The 17,351-nt window shown below is 28.4% G+C and overlaps 1 protein-coding gene across 1 annotated transcript; it reads left to right on the top strand.

Moving 5' to 3' along the window:
- The first annotated feature begins 14,549 nt into the window (after positions 1–14,549).
- On the top strand, positions 14,550–16,521 carry LOC137829972 (protein LIGHT-DEPENDENT SHORT HYPOCOTYLS 4-like). Its single transcript, XM_068637027.1, has 2 exons — positions 14,550–15,291; positions 15,582–16,521. Exons 1-2 carry the CDS (start codon positions 15,044–15,046, stop codon positions 15,961–15,963), a joined length of 630 nt encoding a protein of 209 aa, XP_068493128.1. The 5' UTR covers positions 14,550–15,043; the 3' UTR covers positions 15,964–16,521.
- The last annotated feature ends 830 nt before the right edge of the window (positions 16,522–17,351 follow it).

Below are 17,351 nucleotides of genomic sequence, written 5' to 3' on the forward strand. Positions count from 1 at the left end.
AAATTTATAGTTCATTAATTGGTAGAAAATGTTGAAACAAGAATTTTAGAAGAAAAGTTATTTTCAAACCTAATATTTCACAAAGACACAAATTCAAGTTCTACTTCTAACATGAAAACATCGTTTACGTATTCATGGAACTTCCCCTAAATCATTATAAGTGAATTGTGATTCACCTAAACTTTTTATTATCCATTCTTAATCATTTTGCTTTCATATTTGTCCGCCAATATGAACACTTAGTAGAGAGATTCTTTCAATATTCTCCAACAGGGATTGAATTTCGTTTTTATGTAAGTACGTGTATATATTAAAAATCTTTTCATTCCTACTTAAAAAAAATGAATGATTGAAGTGAATTTGTCTTTCTTAACAAAACCATTCCCTATAGTGTGATTGGAAAAAAAAAATCATAATGAGCATGTTTTTTTTTTCTTTTCTATTTTCTATTGGCAATATAATTATTTGCAAACATCTTCATTATTGATATTCACTGCTTCATCCTTGTTATCATACCTGGTTTTCAGTTGATAAAGACACTCGACAACATAGGGGGCATACATAATTGAGGGGCGATGATTAAGGGATGGTAATTGATGAGATTTAAGATCAAGAAATCACCATTATTGTTTACATTTCATCAATATCTTGTGATAATTGCGTACACCAAATGTATTAATCTTATTAAGTTCCTAATAATATACACACATGCCCACATCTGTATTATACAAGTATTTTTAAATTTAAACAAAAATATATTATTGAAACATTCTTAAAATATTTGTTAGAAGAGATCAATTTCTTAAATAAATTTGGATGCCTTAAAACATCTGTTTCAATAAAAAATAAAAAATAAAAGTACTTGTCTCCCCAAAATAATTTACACATAAGTTTGTTATTTTAATTAAGCAATAAGGAACTCATACCCAATTGTGTCACCTTATTGTAGGGTACACAGCATTTCGTTCTTGAAGGTTGGGGCTTGACCTTTTTAAGGTTCTTTTTGCTGTTTTTTTATTGAAAAAAAAAGGCGAAAAGAATCAAATAAAAGTGAGGTAGTGTGGACTTGGTGTTTTTCCTTTGAAGCCCAAAGCCTATGGGCCCGGTAAAAAGTAGAAGATCACGTGCTACACTAAACAAATACCCAATTTCGGTATCTTGGGAACTTCGTAACGTACGCGCAAAGTCGTAATCACTTGAATACATCATTCTTATTCTTTCACAGTGGATTACACCTGTTGCCAATCCTCACTTTTTTCTTTCTCTCTCTCTCAACTATACATTACTTTAATTAATTATATATATATACATAATATTATGTATAATTATTATTATTATTTGAGCACATTGCTAATCAACCCTTTTACAAGTTAGAAAAAAGAAATTCATGAATTTTCCATTTCAAATATATAAATAATATAAATTTATTACAAGTAAATTTTAAATCTAATTTAATCTATCTTTATCTCTAAGTAGAATTTATAATACATCTATTCGATACTTATATATGTTTATTATGGTGGAATATTAAAAAATTATTAAATTTAACTAAATCTTATAAAATCGACTTATATAATATATTATTAAATATCGTTGATCTGTGTTATTCAATATAATTAATTAAAATTTGAACTCAAATAAAATAGTATAAAATTGCCAGACTTATTTGGAAAAACTTTATTTTACAAAACAAATATATATTTTTTATAAATTAAAATTAGTTAATACACAAGTTAAAAAATTAAATATGTTATATGACATAACTATTGCAAATTAGTTTACGTATAAGCTAATTTAAATTAATTTTAGTTTATGGAGAAATTAATTTATGTTTTTTTCTTATTTTTCTTTCATACAGATAGTTGTGGAGAAATTGGTTGAAACATATAGTGGAATAGAAAATGTTTTTATAAGTGGAGATTGGTTGGAAAATAAGAAGATAAGGAATTGTTTTGCTGGAAAGAAAAGGAAGTTGCAGAAGTGTTTATTCTGTGGGAAAAGATGGAAGCCAAATATAATATCTGGGAATAGGGTAGTGTAGTTCCTTTGCAAGAATGAAAAGAGGAGGGTAAAATTCGGTATCTAGGGTTCACTTAGGTCACAATTTTGGTAATATGAAAGCAACGATGCAGAGAAAAACACTACGTAGTTGGGTACAAAGGAGAACCTCGGAATTGGCAAAGACTTGCACATACAGGGCGTGCAATTATCAAATATTTTTAGGGATTGTTCATCTATCTCATGGAACCAAAAATAGGCAAATTCTTCTTGCACCATATGAATTTTAACCTATACCCAATTTTCCAATGAAATGACGAAAATATCCCTAAGAAATCACGAAAATAATCTTTAATGAAAGGAGGGTGCAGATAGGAGCTTTTTTGGATCGCATTTTAGAAACGCAAACACATTCTAAACCTAGTTTTCTTTTCTTTCTTTGTAATTCTTTTATTTTGCCTCTAGAAAGCTAAACCTTTTTTGTTAAAAAAAAAGGGTGCAGATAAAATAAAAATGCTTCGAGAGCCTTTTTTTCTTCTGTAATAGATTTCTGGATTTGTATTTCTGGAACACATTTTTAAATTTTGGAACTTTTTTCCAAAATGTATTTCCAAATTTTGTGTTTTGGATTTTTTTTTCTGAAATATATTTTTATATTTCAGATTTATTTTTCCACAATAAGATATTGATTTTTGAATTATATTTTATAAATTCCAAATTTTTAAATTAGGAATGGAAGGTAATTTTAAAAAATTTAAAAGATAATAGAGTACATGTTCAAATTGGTATGGTGTTGGAAGAATCTTCCTAAAAAATAACCCTATAATTGGCCATTGCCCAATATGGTATGAGTCCTTCGGTTGCTACACAAAGTGAAAACACAGGCCTTCAAGAGGATTTATTCTTGCACCCCTATGATTTCTTTCTGCACCCCATACTTTTGAAAATATCAAAATTATCTATTTTGGATTTTATAATTCAGAATGCAAATTTGTATTTTGGATTGTATAATAAGAATAAAAAAATATCAAATTTTAAATTTCAGGTTTTATTATCTAGGAGTCTCTATATCCTACATTCAAAAATTAAAAAAAAATTATTTAATAATAAATGTCAAAAGATAATTAGAAATTTTTAGAGGTACGAGAGTGTAGGAAGAAACCCTTATAAGTGTAGAAAAACAATGTGAAAGAGACTATGATGAAGAAGGTGTGCTTGACCATTAAGGGGAATAAAGATGGTGGTATAAAATGAGACGAAAGAAGATTTTAAATCACATGCATAACTAATAATTTAAGGAGAGGTAATAATGATTTAAGGGCTTAAACATGATGATTTAACAAAATAAGCAACATATCACAGGGGCTACCATGATTTAACTAATATTATGATTTGTTAAGGACTACCATGAATTTGGGTAAGGAATTAGTCACTTTAGAGAAAACTTTTGACAACGAAAGAGGTTTGAAGGAACTTAATGAGAGATCAATAAGAAGATAGTTATCTTAACATCTATGTTTTACATGACATAGACATAAAAGGAAAAAAAATATATATGGGATGGTCTAAAGGACATAAGAAATAATTCCAACACTAGAATATGGTGTTTAGTTGGTGACTTTAAGTGTGTTAGATGGTGAATGAAAGACAAGGAGAGAGTAGAGGGACCAACATAATATGAATACAATGATCTTTAAAAGGTTTATTAAAGTCATGGAGCTAACAAACTCTACTTTTAGTTTAGAAGAAAACCCACTTGGTTTAAGCCCAATTGGAAAACAATATTAAGTTAACAACTATTTGAAGAATGGATTAAATTAGTTTATTTTAATATAATAAAGATACAATAATGTATTAGAAATAGGAACACACAATACATCCTTTAGACTAATAATTATGAAAGATTTTTTTTTTATAATTATTTTTATACGTCAATTTTTTTTATATTGTATTATTTAATAATGAAGTTAGATTAAATGGAAAAAATGGCTTATTTTTATAAATCTTCATTTCGCAACAACGTTTTAGAAATAAATAAAAAAAATCTAATTTTGGATTTTAAAATTTTAAAAACTAAAACCCACTCAGAGACTAATTATGTATAACTTTTTATCATTTATCAGTCCTTTAGTCCTTTGTCTAATTCTAATTAGTTGTAATGTTACAACTTATTTTGATATACATTTTAACTTTGAAAATTTGAAATATAAATGTCATTTAAATATTATAAAATAAATGTATAATATGATTTATAAATATTATCAAATTTAAATAAATGAATAATCAAAATGTGAAATTATAAATTTGGTCTAAATGTGTTACATTTTAAATTAGTTTAAAATTATTGCCTAAAAATATAGACAACATGTAAATAAATGTTGTCTAAAAAGATAGACAACATATAATTAAACATTGTGTAACATTACGAAAAAAAAATTGTCTATTCTACCAATATGCAACATTGGAAATGTATTGTCTATTCTATCAATATGCAACACTGAAAATGCGTTACCTAAAAAACAAATAACATGTAAGTATGCGTGCTAAAAAGGACAGAGAACATGTAAATAATTGTTGCTTTTACCAATAATAACATTTTACAAACAATGTTGCCTAAACAATAGACAACACTGAAAATGCATTGCCTAAATTTTTTTCAAAAAAAACGTTGCCTATCCTACCTATATAAGACAAGTACAAAAAAAAGTTGTCCAAACCTAAGTTTACGTCTGCATATTACACGCTTGAAAAAGCGTTGTCAAAGTGTTGTCTAAAGCTAAGACAACACTTTTCCTACTTCAAAAAACATTTTTTAGTCATTGTCTAAGGTACAACATGGTGTAGTGATAGTTTAATCTTTATTCATATTCAAGTAATATATATTAAAAAAAATCTTTAATTATTTAGTTTTTATTTAAATTGAGATCATTGTTAAATGAAAAACTCTATTGCTATAAAGAAAATGATAAAACAAAGTTTTACACTCACACAATGGATAAAAAAATTAGGGTATATTCCTAGTGTATGTTCTTGTTTACTAGTTTCAAACACATTATTAATAACATTATTTATAATTACTAACTTCTCTTAAGCTTATCCATAAAAATTGATAATACATTCCTATTTTTCTTGAATTATTATTTCAAAATTTGAATTCTAAATTTTATGAAATAAATTGCATCTGGATATGAATAAAGAGAAGAATAATTGGCATACAATCAATGAACTATTACTGCTACTAGATTACAGAAACATTATAACAACAACAACATAATTACTAATCTTCCTAAACAAAAAGATATACTCCATCAGAGTATTTAGTGTATCCAAACTTTCATATAGAGAACACAATTTTTTTATATAAAAAAAATAATTATATATAAATGAAAAGTATTTTGGGTACTAGTACAAAATGATTGTATATATGGTTAAGGTATCTATCTATTCTATTTAATCATCCAACACTTTTATATTTAATAGCATGTTTTATCTAAAAAATATCCAGATTATTACAACAACAACCTTCCAGAATTGGTCAAGAAGAAAATAAGAGAAGTTTCTTAACTTAAGAAAAAATCCCCTTTGTAAGGTCTGTTTGAGAAGACAAAAGTGTTCCTTTAAATCTTAAATCATAAACATATTCTTAACTTTGAATCTCTTTGAACTTAATCAACTAGATAAGAAAGACAACCAAGTTTAGCAAGGGATTACTTAGGTGGGAACAGTGTGGACTTTATGGGAACAACAAATCAGGTCGTATTCAATAATGTTAGGCCTGATGCTATTTTTTGTTCAGCCCACAAAAGGGTGTGGGTTTGGATTAGGAACTATTATCCCAAATCAAATTTTACTTACTCCAATCCCATTCTACGTGTTAAAATGTTGAAATATGAAATCTGCAAGCAAAGAAATAAACATATTTTTAAGATGGAGTGATCGACCATTTAAAAATGTTCACTTTGACTTAATTAAAAGTTTGATAATCGGTAATTTCTAAATCTGATTCTGTTTGTTTTACTTATTCTGAATGGTACATTGATTTCTAAATCTGATTCTGTTTGTTTTACTTATTCTGAATGGTACATTGATTTTGTGGCTTATATGTCTTCAATTAAGTGAGTTTTTTTTCCTAAAGTGTTTGTTATTTTAAGTTTATAAGAATTAAATTGATTAGAAAGAATTCTGAATCTATTGTGTTATGGTTATGTATAAGGGTTGAATCATTAGGAGTGGTTCATATTTATTTATTTTTTCTTGTCCATAAAAAAAAACTGAATTACCCTTTGCTATGTGTGTGTGTTTTTATTCTTTTTTGCATTGCACCTGGGATTAGCTCTGCAATGAAGCTGTTACATGCATGTACTTTTAGTAGCAGGAATCAGGAATCAGGGAGCAGGGAGAAGTCGGAGGCTCAAGTGTTTTCAAAAATCATGTTGGAAGATTGGTACTGCCATAATGGTAACTTTTGAATCTGCTACTGTGTTTTTATTAGTATATAATATATAACGGAAATTTCCTAATTTGTATATATTTTATATTCTTATTTTACTTTAAATTATATTTTAAATTAAAGAAAAGAATGAATATAATACAATTGCATTTTTTCCTCCATACAAATTTGTAATTTATACTATTTCTCCCGTATTATTTTTATTCCAATTATAAATTAAGTATATCAATATATAAAAAATAATAATAAAAATATTATATTTAAGTAAATTTATTAAATATGAGTTAATAGAAATATTAATTTTAAACATTATTTCAGAATATAGTATAACCTATATATGCATAATGTACAACTCTTCCAGGAATACAGTAAAATAAAGTCCATCATACTACTCTTGTTCAGTTATTTCTCGTCAACCTGTATCCATATGTCTACTTATCATAATACAATTACAATGGATTATCATAAACTAACAAAAAAAAAATAAGTTATTCGAAATTATAAACAAAATAATTTTATACATTTTCATTATTATTACAAAGTGGACTTTAAGTCTAACCCAACCCCATAAAATTGGCTCATAAGGTTGAGGTTTGCACCCACTTATATACAATGAAAGGCTCTAAACTCTAGTCGATGTGGGATCTCCAACAATTATAACAATCCATTTACATTTAGTACAATTTTGTGAATTATTCTTTAAGACACGTATATAATAACTTATTTCACATTTTTTATCAAAATAAAATAAATAAATAAAAAACATATTTTAGTGATGTTCCAATCTATATACATAAAAAGTATAATAATTATGAGTTATAGCCCACCTCATCCAAATAACACCCACCTAAATTAGTCAATTAGCTTCCACATTTGAGTTGAAATAACTTATTTTGTCTTTTCGTGCAAAAAAATAGAACTTGTTAATCCAACCTTTTTTTTTATCAGCAATAAAAAATAAATAAATGGGAACCACTTCTGGGGTGGTCCAACCCTTATACATAAATAGCTATCGCCTTACCAACCTCCAACCAATGAACACCTTCCAACTAAATAAGGAACAACCAAAGCAACACAAGAAATCATTAAACAACCAGCCTCATACAATCCACTGGGTTCAAAACCCAGTTGGGATACGTAAAGGAATTACAACAGGACTTTGCAAAAATCCAAAACCAAACATTTACCTGAACTAGTGCAAATACCTCGAGCGCATCTACCACACCCCTATCGAAGGTCACCGAGTTCCTATGTCTCCAAATTCCACTCACAACACCAACCCAAATCGCCCCCCAAACGTCATTAACCACATCAGAAGCCGAACACAACCTGAATTGTTGGAAGTTTACCAAAGGGTCCTTGTGAATAACAAACGACACTCCAAGCCACTCAAAACAAAGACGCCACACCCGCCAGGTAAACTCGCAGACGGAAAACAGATGACAGGATGACTCTTCCAACCTTCACCAACCTATTAACACTAACAACGACTTTTATAAATACATATACAACCAACTAGAAAACCATAAACGTGGAAGAGTTGAATAATGGTAAAAAGATAAACTCAACCAAAGAGACTAACAAAGACAAAGGTCGCAGCCTAACTTTCAAACATATATTGTTAAACATATCCTAGATTTATCTTAGAATTCTCAAGCACTATAAAGGGCATAGTACCCAATCCAAATATGAAAATCTAACAACATGTATTTTGCTCCTCATCCATGTCCATACTTTCAGCTGAGCCAAGCGGAATATCTCACTAGAATCTATACTCTCATTCTTGAAAACAATTATATTCCTATGGTGAGAAAGACTTCAAATGATCGTTATCCACAAATTCTTCCACTCCTTATTTTCCTATGAGGTTATATGAAAAAGTAAAATAGGAAATAACATTTTTTACTATTATGTTGTTCCAATTAGACTCCCACCCAGCTATAACAACTATTCCAGACAATACAACTATTCCAGACAATAGAGGCAATATTACACACAAAAAAGGTGTTGGAGAGTTTCCTCACTAACATTGCGAAGAGGATAGATTGTGAAATTAAGATTAACACCATTTCCTAGCTAAACATGATCTTGTTGGTACTATCACCACTAGGATTTTCTAAAATAGCATATGTTGACTTAAGTGAATACTTTTCATCATCCTCCCCTAATAATTGTCAGCTGTCTTGATTATCTCTTTGTAAATGTACAATTTTAATTTTATTTTATTTTACATAAATTTATCATACAGACTTTTAAAAAAAATAAATATTCATGATTAACACCTTTTAGAAAATTCATATAAAGTAAGTTTTATCATATCGACACTTTAATTATTTAAGTATACTTGAGTCTCACAAAATAAACATAAATTTAAAAGATTTAATATAAAAAATCTTAGCATTTCATGCATAACCAACTTTTTCTTTAGCTTCTCACAACATAAAATTTTAATTAATATGAACTAAACATTCCAGTGAGATAAAATATTTTTTTTTTATTTCATTACTTAATCCACACATTCAAATAGTGATTTTCAATTGCTGTTAAAAAAAACATTATTTACCTCAATTTTATACCTAAACATTGACGTACTAATCTATCTTTTATATTTATGATAAAATACATTCACAAACATTTTTCCAAATATTTTCAATCAAATACAACATTGTGAGAAATAGAATATGCTAAACGGAATTTGAAAATTCTTACTAAAAAAATCATTAAATAAAAAAAAATTAAAGACAAAAATATAATTAGTTACTATATTGACTAAATTAATATCTAGATACAAAAGTTTTAACTACCAACCTTATAATCTAAATAAGTGATAATTAAAATCTAGAAAGATAATTAGATACCAATTTTAAAATTATTTTTTATTAGTTAAAATTAAATTAGATATCAATAATTTATTTAATATCTAAAATAGCATATAATTTAATTAATATAATAATTAATTATTATTTTTTTAAAATTAATTTTTCTTTAATGATATGTATTGAACACATTAAAATACGTTGAGTAGATTCAAACCCAAAATTAGTGCTAACCTATGTAGTACAGACACTGACACGGACACGAAGATACGTATAATTTCTAAAATGTAGGACACGGGAATACGGATCTATATATTATATAATTATGAATATATATGTTGGAGATCCCACATCGACTAGAGATGAGAACATTTCATTGTATATAAGTAGGTACAAACCTCAACCTCATGAGCTGATTTCATGGGGTTAAGTTAGACTTAAAGTCCACTTAATAGGGTATCAGAGTCATTTCAATCAGTGGAATAAATAAAATAGCGCTATAATTATATTTTGCTTTGTTAACCCTAAATAGTAAACAGAATAAACTAATCTCTCCAAGTTAAGAGAGTAAAGCCAAACTTGTTTATTTATTTATATACGGAGGTTAAAAAAGGTAATTATTATTTAAATATTCTTAAATTTTGTGAACGGTAAAAAACACTATAAATATGTAATAAAATGTTTTTGACCAAACACTGTTATACTGTCTAAATAAATTATAAACTAATCAAAGTAATTAACTATAAAAAAATAGAAAACTCTTTAAAATGGGTGAGAAACAGAAGCAAAGTGATAACAGTAAAACTTTGATTGCGTGTGGGCTAAAAAATTGGAATAGTTACTGAAGAATAAACACGTCTGCATGAGTTGTTTTTGATGGAATTGATTATCTATTTTATGATGTGAAAGGTATTTCATGCATTGTCAAGTGTGCTTGAAAGTTACATTTACTTTGAAATTAAGACATTAAAAAAATGTGATATACTCTCATATTCGTAGATCAAGTAGCTAGAATGGTCCACCCAGCAATTCAAGTTTTTCTGCTATGTTTATTTTTCTACCTTGAGACCTAAAAAATATTCAAAAACACTTTGAGTCACCACATATAATTTTGAAATAACGTCTTGCTTGTGTTTCTCATTTTGCGGGTGTACATTTTTTATTTGATGAATAAGAAGATAAAATAATGTGGGTACTGTTGTGACTGAAACTAATTAGGGAAAGAGTAACGAATATAAGAGTGTTAGATTGAAATTTATAGCATAGAAAAATAGTTAAAAGGCAAAAACAGTCAAAGAGCATAGTTCGAAAAATTTCATGACAGCCAAGCAAGAATTAAAAAATAATGAGACAAAAATTTCTGTGTCGATGAGAGAATCATTGAATGTACCAAAATTAAAAATGGTGCTCTCTCAAGCAACCAGATTCCTCTGCCATTTCTCTTTTTCCTTTTAGGTGAACTTCATTAATAATGTGTTAATATGTACTCTTCAAATCTTCTATCCATAACATGCACATCTATATGAATTCAACTCACAATTTCTTTCATTGCCAAAACAACAAAGTCTCAATTTTCACTTTAACTACAGTTTCAATTAATTGCAAGATAATATATTCAACATTATCCATCACAAATATTTCATAAAAATAGTTAGATTTATAAGACTAGATTTATAAGGTTGGTTAAATTTAAAATTCAATTTATAATAATAAAGGTCATTAAAGACCACTACAATAAAATCATGAAATAGAAACTAATTCTAGAGATAAAAAATAATTAGTTGCTATAATGATTAAATTATAAATATTTTAGAAACTAAAAAAAAAATTGGTTTCTAAATTAGTTTTTATTATTGTTAAATGGTTTTTAAATTGGTAACAAATTAACTACCAAGGTTTTTCTACCAAATTTAAAATCTAAATAATTGGTTGTTAAAATCTGATAGCTAATTAGATATCAATTTAGAAATTATTTAACAATAATAGAAACTAATTTAGAATCCAAAAAATTTTTAGTCTCTAAAACAATTTCTAATTTAGTTGTTATAGTGGATAAAGAAAAAGTTTAATTAAAATGATGAAATGAATAAATAAGTGGGTTGAAAATACTAATTTGATACGGTTTTTTTGTCTATGATTTTATTCTTTTTATTTTATTTTAAAAAAACAAATTAATTGTGTAAACATTTTTTAATCTTTAATTGGTTAATTAGTGTTTTTTAAAAATAAATTAAAAGAATTATTAGTTTTATTTATTAAATCACTCCATTATATATTAATAATTTAATTTACAGTATGATCACATAGTTCTATTATTAAAATAATAGAATGCCAAATTTAATTTTTTTCAAATTAATTTTTATTTTAATCTTTGATTTAAAATAATTGACAGAACTGTCCATCTTCTTCTGTCTTTGTCCTCTCAAATAGATGGGTTAAGTCAACTGAATCAAAATGAGTTAACGGAACAAGTCAGTGACACACTAATTCACTTTATTATTCCTAACTTTTATATGCATTGCTACAACCATATTTTTTAAGACTTTATAGTTACGAAAAACAAAATATACGTAACAATTAATGTAGACACGACGAAATGGATAGGAAGTTTATAAGAGAAAGAAATATAAGCTAGTGGTGAGTAATACTAGGTCGTTAAATAAACTAATAATTATAGTTATATATTTTATTAAATTATTAATAATTAAACTCATTATAAGAAAACTAATTTTAAAAAAAAATAATAATTAGTTACTATAGACTAAATTAGAAACTATTTTAGAAATTAAAAAAAAATTCTAAATTAGTTTCTATTATTGTTAAATGGTTTCTAAATTGGTAACTAATTAGATATTAATTTAGAAACCAAAAATTTTTTAGCCTCTAAAATAATTTTTAATTTAGTTACTATAATAACTAATTATTTTTATTTATAAAATTAATTTCTATTTCATTATTTTCTGATAGTGATTATAAAAAAAAATTGTTTGCACAATTTTTTACTAGTTCCATTTTTATTCTAATAATGTATACAATAAAGAAAATCATGAAATAAAAACCAAATTTTAGATACCAAAATAATTAATTGCAATAGTAACTAAATTGGAGACCATTTTAGAAACTAAAAAAAAAATTGATTTTTAAATTAGTTTCTGTGGTTAAATAGTTTATAAATTGATATCTAATTAGCAACCAATGTTTTAGAGACCAAATTTAGAAACTAAATAATTGGTAGTTAAAACTTGGTTGCTAATTAGATACCAATTTATAAACTATTAGAAACTAATTTAGAAACCAAATTTTTTTAGTTTCTAAAATAGTCTCTAATTTAATTACTATTGTAAATAATTATTTTGATCTCTAAAAATTGATTTTTATTTCATAACTTCCTTGTAGTGATAGTTCAAATAACGTGTGTTTAATCCTATCTTTAATACTTGAAATGACTTCCCTCTAACCATTCATTGATTCATGACTTAATTTCCTCAATAGAAGCTACTCCAGCATATTGTACAGTATAATGTTAAAATACATTTTCGCAATTATTATTAGTCGCATGTTATATTTATAAGAGTTTAAATATATAACAAACATGCAATAAAGAATGAATTTTCAAATTCTTCATAACTTCAATATAACATTCTTTATTAAATATTTTAAAAAAATTTAAAAATCTCTTTAGTACACCATTTAAAACTAAAAATAAATAAATTTGATATTTGGTTGAAAATTGGTTGCTCTTCCAAAAATTCAAACCTTTAGTTGTAATTTATTAAATAAATATAGTTCGATTTACTTCACTATCAAAAAAATGGTTTATTTTAGTTTGAATATACTATTTTTCTGACATGAACAATTTATTATAAACAAACTTAATATTTCTTATTTATGTTATTTAGTATATATGACCATGTGTATTAAATTCATTAATTGAATGATACATACCAATATCAACAATTTCATTTATGAATTATACAAACCTTTTGCTTTATATAATCTTCATTTATAACATCATTATCCATGAACAAGTTAATCGTAATTATAAAAAAATATAAGGTTTTAGATTTCTAAATGGAATAAAATTTTAGAAATGAGTATTTGAGTAAGAAATTAGTGTGAGTATTATGTTAGAAGATTTCATGAAATAAAATTTCTATTTATTATTAAATTATATAAATGAAAATATTATATATGATAAGAATGGTTACAAATTTTCTGTTATCAAGTCGAGGAAAAAAGATTATTAATACTTAATAAGATATGTAAAACAATTACTTTTTGTTGACCTACATTCAGTAATTAGGAAAAGAATATGATTGAATTGTAGTTATTAATTGAAATATATAAAAATTTATATTAGTTTATCCTGTTTATAACATGCTACATAGATAAAAACAAACGTTAGATAAAAAAAATGTTTGATAATCTTCCAAGTGGATTAAAAGATGTAATGTATATATTTGCTTTATTATGGGATCCCTAAATAAAGAGAATTATGTAAATTATTATATTTTAACTTGTGAAAATTTAATAGTCTAATATAAATATACGGTTTTACGATTGTTTACTTGCATCTAAAATAATAAAACAACCATTGAAGCAACTAATTCATGGTAAATACAATATCAATAAATTTGATATCATCATAAAACGTTCCCTCCCTAGGGAAAAGGCATAGCATAGTCTAAATTTGATTGAAAATATTAAGCAGTGGCAAGTGAAAAGTTTGACATAGAGAAGATTATGATAATTTGATTTGTTTATATTGAAGAAGAAAGAGGGAGACAATTAAAGTTTTTGTGTTGTTTAGGAATGGAAAGGTGAAAAGGGGGACATTAATAGGGGCATTGTAGTCAATGAGTAAGGAACTGTCATTCAAAGTGGAGGGTATAGTGTGGAGAAAGAGAATCATGTTATTACCTCATTTTTTACCCTTCAAACTTTTTTCTGTCTCCATCCATCTCTTAACCTATTCTACAACTCTCCTATTTTTTTCAAAAGCCCTAGCAATCCCACATATCCCTTTTCTCTCTCTCTCTCTCTATATATATATATATATCTATCTACTTCCAACACAAACAAGAATATTAATGTAAGCATTAATATAAGTGATGAAACACTGAATTTGCACCACCCTTTTAAGGAAAAATAAAACCAAAATGTTATCAATCCCTGAATTCAAAAACTGCTAAAAAAAACCAACATTGCCCCGGGTAGCCTTAGTATTACTCAATATATAAAAACTGCAACTGCAAATAGTAGAGAGGAACAGTCCACTCACACTCCCATCAATCTTATCACATCCTCAGACATAAAAAAAGATAAATCTTCCTTTGCTTCACCACTTGGAGCTTCACATCTTCTCTCTCTCCAAAAGAAAAATTAGAAATCTGTAATATCAATCGTGATTCAGACTTTGTTTCCTTCCCTCTTTCCTTTTCATTTTCTTTCAAGGTAGTTGTATTCCTTAACACAAACCTCAAAAACGCAAAGACATTACAAAAAAGAATATTTTTTTAGAGAACAGCGTTGCTCCACCACTGTTTCCCAGATTATAAGTATAGTAATCCTTTATCCCGTCTAATCTCCATCCATCCATCTATCTATCCATTCATCCCTCACTCTCATTCTCTTCCTCCTTCCCCTTACTCACTCCCTCACTCACTCTGGTCACTGTCTTAGGAACCCTAGAACAAGAAACCCTGGTGGCAAAGAGACAAAAACAACCTTGGATCTGCAAACCACAAGGCTCAACTTCTTGTCTAGCTAGCTTCTCTCCATGGATTCAATTCAAGAATTTATGGACTCGTGTAACTCTCACATCACCACCACCACAACCGCCATCACCACCACCAGCAACAGCTTAGTTGGTAGCTCCAATTCCCCTTCTGTTTCCCCCAACACCAGCAGCCGCTACGAGAACCAAAAGCGCCGTGACTGGAACACCTTTGGCCAGTACCTCAAGAATCACCGACCCCCTCTCTCCCTCTCCAGGTGCAGCGGTGCACACGTCCTTGAATTTCTCAGGTACAAACATTTCTTATACATGCCATGCCATTCCAACATCACGGTACTTTGAAGATACTCTTCTTTCTTAAGCTTGTAGTCTGAAATTCGATCTTCAGATTCATGAGTATGGAAAACGAACGATCTTGTTTTCTAAACATATAGTTTAGAATTCGATCTTTGTGAGAAAAAAAAATATTTTTTACCTCCAGGGTTGAGAATACCTGGGTATACAACTAAACATACCATGACATGCACTTTTTCTTAATCTCTCTTTTCTTTTTCTTGTTGAATTGTTATTGTGATGTTAGGTACTTGGACCAATTTGGCAAGACCAAAGTGCACACTCCGATCTGTCCCTTTTACGGGCACCCAAACCCTCCAGCACCATGTCCATGTCCTCTAAGACAAGCCTGGGGAAGCCTTGATGCCCTCATAGGTCGTCTCAGGGCAGCTTACGAGGAAAACGGAGGGAAGCCTGAAATCAACCCATTTGGAGCAAGAGCTGTGAGACTCTACCTCCGTGAGGTTCGTGAACTTCAGTCCAAAGCAAGAGGCATCAGCTATGAGAAGAAGAAACGAAAACGTCCACCACCACCACCACTTCCACAACAACAACAACCATCATCATTGACTCTTCCTCGTCACCACCACCACCACCACCACCTCCCTCCCCCAGGTGCAACTCAATAAGATTGTGAATAGCTACTCAGCTATTCCCATTCCGTGGAAAATTCCACTCATCTGGCTCTCAACGCTTTTCCAGTCATTATTTATGGTCTCTATGTTAAGTAGTATATTTAATTTAATTAGGGTTTTCATGATTTTTCAGCTGAAAGTTTTCTAGCAGTAGTCCATGTAGACTGCTGCTTGTAGTTTTATCCTGTTTGCTCTGGCAGGAACAAAAAAAGGTTAAAGATGAGGGATATATCATGAACCTGCTTTTAAAGAATACAGTGTGGTACTGGGAGTAGACAGCTAGTGGGGGTACCTAAAAAGTGTTAGTGGGAGCGAAAGAACGAAGGAATGAATATACAAGGAAGCCATTATCCTTACTGTGAGGAACCAAAAGCAACGCATTATTCATAGTTTTCTTTATGTATGTATGTATGTACCTTTTTATATCCTCCATATATGTCAAGCTTATTAGACTTTTGCAGACTATATATACATCTCTCTCATATCATTCTCAGTTCTCACCTTTTGGGTTTTCTTCTTAAGTTGCTACTTTCAATGGTTCAATTATATGTACTCTTTGGCCGCTCTAGAAATTCAATGTTGTTTGAAGGCATATAGAATAGGTAGTGAGTCACTTCCGTATATCTTCTGTGACACCTTACACATTATTTTGGTCTTCTACATGTGTCTCATATTGACGCTCATTAATGGTTTCGTAGACACAGTTTCAATTAATATTTTGACACTTTTTACTGCTTTATACTGTCTCCTTCTATGGTGTGGATGGAGAACAATGATATGGCCCTTCAGGCTTCATCATATCAGCTGTGCGCTTCGGATCACTGACAAGTTTTCTTGGGATTTTTCCCATCACGACTATAGCTAACTGCTGACCGTTACCTTGCCCAATTTCATTCATGATATTTGTTTTTATATATATATATATACATATATATATATATATATATGCAGTAGTGCTGTCTTTTCAACTGAAGGGAAATGTCGAAAAAAAGGGAAATTAATGGCAGACAATGTAATTAATTCCTCCATGACTAAGCTCTATTATTATTTGTGACCTCTGCACATGATCCTATTTAATCTCACCAGTTACCAAGACTTTAATGAATCAAATTTTCTTTCTTCTTCATAATATGTCTTCAATTCTGTTGTTTCCCTTTTAGTTAGGTTCCGTCATCCAAATTGTGAAGCCTACACCATACCCTCTTTCAAATGTGCATTCTATTGAACTAACAACAATTGGGTGTGCTTAATTAAACTTTAAGCAAGTAGCTGGAAGCTACTGCATCCACGAATCAAGTACTTAGCTTAATTAGGCAAACTTGTTGGTAAGAGAATACAAAAAGCTCAGCAAGGGTTGAAGGGAAAATTAAAGTGAGAGGTAT

This window comes from Phaseolus vulgaris, chromosome 7 (genome assembly GCF_000499845.2).
Source record: "Phaseolus vulgaris cultivar G19833 chromosome 7, P. vulgaris v2.0, whole genome shotgun sequence".
NCBI classification, from domain to species: domain Eukaryota; kingdom Viridiplantae; phylum Streptophyta; class Magnoliopsida; order Fabales; family Fabaceae; genus Phaseolus; species Phaseolus vulgaris.

What these genes read in the sequence shown, in the direction of transcription:
- LOC137829972 (XM_068637027.1), top strand. Translation starts at nt 15,044, where the DNA reads ATGGATTCAATTCAAGAATTTATGGACTCGTGTAACTCTCACATCACC. An exon ending in CACGTCCTTGAATTTCTCAG is followed by an intron (nt 15,292 to 15,581) that starts GTACAAACATTT and finishes TTGTGATGTTAG; the next exon opens with GTACTTGGACCAATTTGGCA.